This window comes from Athene cunicularia (genome assembly GCF_003259725.1).
Source record: "Athene cunicularia isolate RWA chromosome Z unlocalized genomic scaffold, athCun1 chrZ_part3, whole genome shotgun sequence".
NCBI classification, from domain to species: domain Eukaryota; kingdom Metazoa; phylum Chordata; class Aves; order Strigiformes; family Strigidae; genus Athene; species Athene cunicularia.
In genome coordinates, this window is record NW_020799144.1 from 7,275,290 (window position 1) to 7,277,775 (window position 2,486).

At 40.7% G+C, this 2,486-nt stretch overlaps 1 protein-coding gene across 1 annotated transcript in view; it reads right to left on the reverse strand.

Moving 5' to 3' along the window:
- Nucleotides 1-2,486, reverse strand: part of SUSD1 (sushi domain containing 1) — a 56,839-nt gene that overhangs the window by 3,709 nt on the left and 50,644 nt on the right. Inside the window, exon 16 of the mRNA XM_026866496.1 lies at nucleotides 2,113-2,206. Coding sequence (XP_026722297.1) covers nucleotides 2,113-2,206 — 94 coding nt within the window. The remainder of the gene's footprint in view (nucleotides 1-2,112; nucleotides 2,207-2,486) is intronic.

Below are 2,486 nucleotides of genomic sequence, written 5' to 3' on the forward strand. Positions count from 1 at the left end.
GTTGATTGACAGCCGGCTGAACAGGAGCCAGCAGTGTGCCCAGGTGGCCAAGAAGGCCAATGGCATCCTGGCTTGTGTCAGCACTAGCATGGCCAGCAGGGACAGGGAAGGGATCTGACCCCTGTACTCGGCACTGGGGAGGCCGCATCTCGATGACTGGGTTCAGTTTTGGGCCCCTCACTACAAAAAGGACATTGAATGACTCGAGCGTGTCCAGAGAAGGGCAACGGAGCTGGTGCAGGGTCTGGAGCACAGGTCGTACGGGGAGCGGCTGAGGGAACTGGGGGTGTTTAGTCTGGAGAAGAGGAGGCTGAGGGGAGACCTCATCACCCTCTACAGCTCCCTGAAAGGAGGGTGCAGAGAGCTGGGGATGAGTCTTTTTAACCAAGTAACGAACAATAGGACAAGAGGGAATGGCCTCAAGTTGTGCCAGGGAAGGTTTAGACTGGATATTAGGAAGCATTTCTTTATGGAACAGCTTGTTAGGTGTTGGAATGGGCTGCCCAGGGAGGTGGTGGAGTCCCCATCCCTGGAGGTGCTTGAGTTGACATAGCACTTAGGGATCTGGTGTAGTTGGGAACTGTCAGTGTTAGGTTAATCGTTGGACTAGATGGTCTTCAAGGTCTTTTCCAACCTTGATGATTCTGTAATTCTCTGAAAGATACTTGTTGAATTATCAAGTCCTGGCCCTCAACATTACACCACATTTCAGCAAAACTCCTGTCAAATGTACTCAATGTACTCAGCTCCCTAAGGATGCTACCTGAATTTTCTTTGCTCTCACTCCTCTTAAGAGATTGAAATGGACATTCAGGACCTAATCTTATCTACACTCATTCACAACTGGTTCATACTCACACATGATTCTTCCAGTACTGTCTATTATCTTAAATAGCTCCCCTATCATTTTGATGCTAATTGATTTGACATAGTATTTATAATGCAGTTTGACATTTATATCCCTCTGTCACATTTTTGTCAGAGAAACTGAGGGGCCTTTCACACCATGACAGCCCAGGGACACCCTTGCTCCTGCAATAAACCCTCAGCCAGCATTGCAAGTTTAGACAGCAAGACAGTTACAGCCCTTTCTGCCTCAAATGTCAAAGCTGACTCTGACAATATTTCTCAAGAAAACAAACCCAATCAAGACTGCAAGCTCAAGTTTACCATTGCACCCTATTGCCAAGGGAATCCTGTGATCCCTTTCTTTAATTACTTAAAGAAAGACACCGTGGAGCCCTCATTTTGGAACTGAAAGAACTAATTTGAAATTTAGACAACTACAAATCATCCAAATAATCCTAAATTCCTCCAGCCCTGTATAAAATTAGCTCCTCAATTCCTGAATGACAAATAAGCAGTTTAACTGATCAGTGCTCTATCCTTCACAGCTCCCAAGCTGGAGGCTTCTGACCTTTTAAGGGCCTTAAGTCAGAAGACTATTCTTAAAGATTAAACATATTAAAACAACACCAAAAAAAGACATATTTTTTAGTCAAGAGATTTTACACATACGTAGACATTCACAATTACTTAGAGGTACATATTTGTTTTACCTTTGAAAGGAAGACAGTTATAAATTTACTGCCCCTGCATGAACGATCACAAAACAGAAAGAAATCAATTTCTTAAAAATTTCTAACATGTGTTGATTGTGGCCTTTAGCTAAAGATCAACTGCTTCTGAAAAACAATCATTTTAGGCATTCTGAATAAAGTTTGGAAGATTAGAAATTAGCTTCTTACATAAGAAATGTACATTGGAAATTCTGTTAGTATGATTTTACTTTTAGAGTAGCACAACTTCATTTTTTTAGATACCATTAAATCAAAAAACCTATCAACTAAATTCCTACTCACTGACAGCATCCTTCCTTTATTAAGACGTGTCCCATATTTTCAGATGTTTCACTAGTGAATGCAAAGATAGAGGGCATCAGTTCAAGCAATGGACAGTGTTAGTGGCCACTGAAAGAACTCTTACAATAGTTTCTAACTAGTCAAGAGGCCTAAACCAAGCAGGTTGGCAAGAAAAACTATCTGAGAAGAAAAAAAACACATAAGCCTTGTGCCAGAGGACTACAAAACTGGAGTTAATAATAATACATACCGTGCTGCTGAGAATGACAGGAACAGTATAAGGCAGACAGCAGCAACTGACCCTACTCCAACAGCAGTCATGTATTGCAGAGTGGGTGATAAATCTGAAACAAAATATCAGATAACTCAAACAAACAATAGCAAATAGTGTAGCTTTTGTCTGGTGACTGACCAACTGAGTCTGCTCAAAGTACTTTAACAAAACTTGGATGTTAGACTACTGCTTGGTCAAGCAGTAATGGAGATGACTATCTAGTAGTTAATATCCAGTTGAGGAAGTAAGATTAAATGGTGTATTTCTCAAAAGTTATTATAATTCTCCATCCCTCAGTTTCCTGCCTTTTTGTTTCTTTTTTCTTTTTCTTTTTTTTTTTTTTTTTTTTT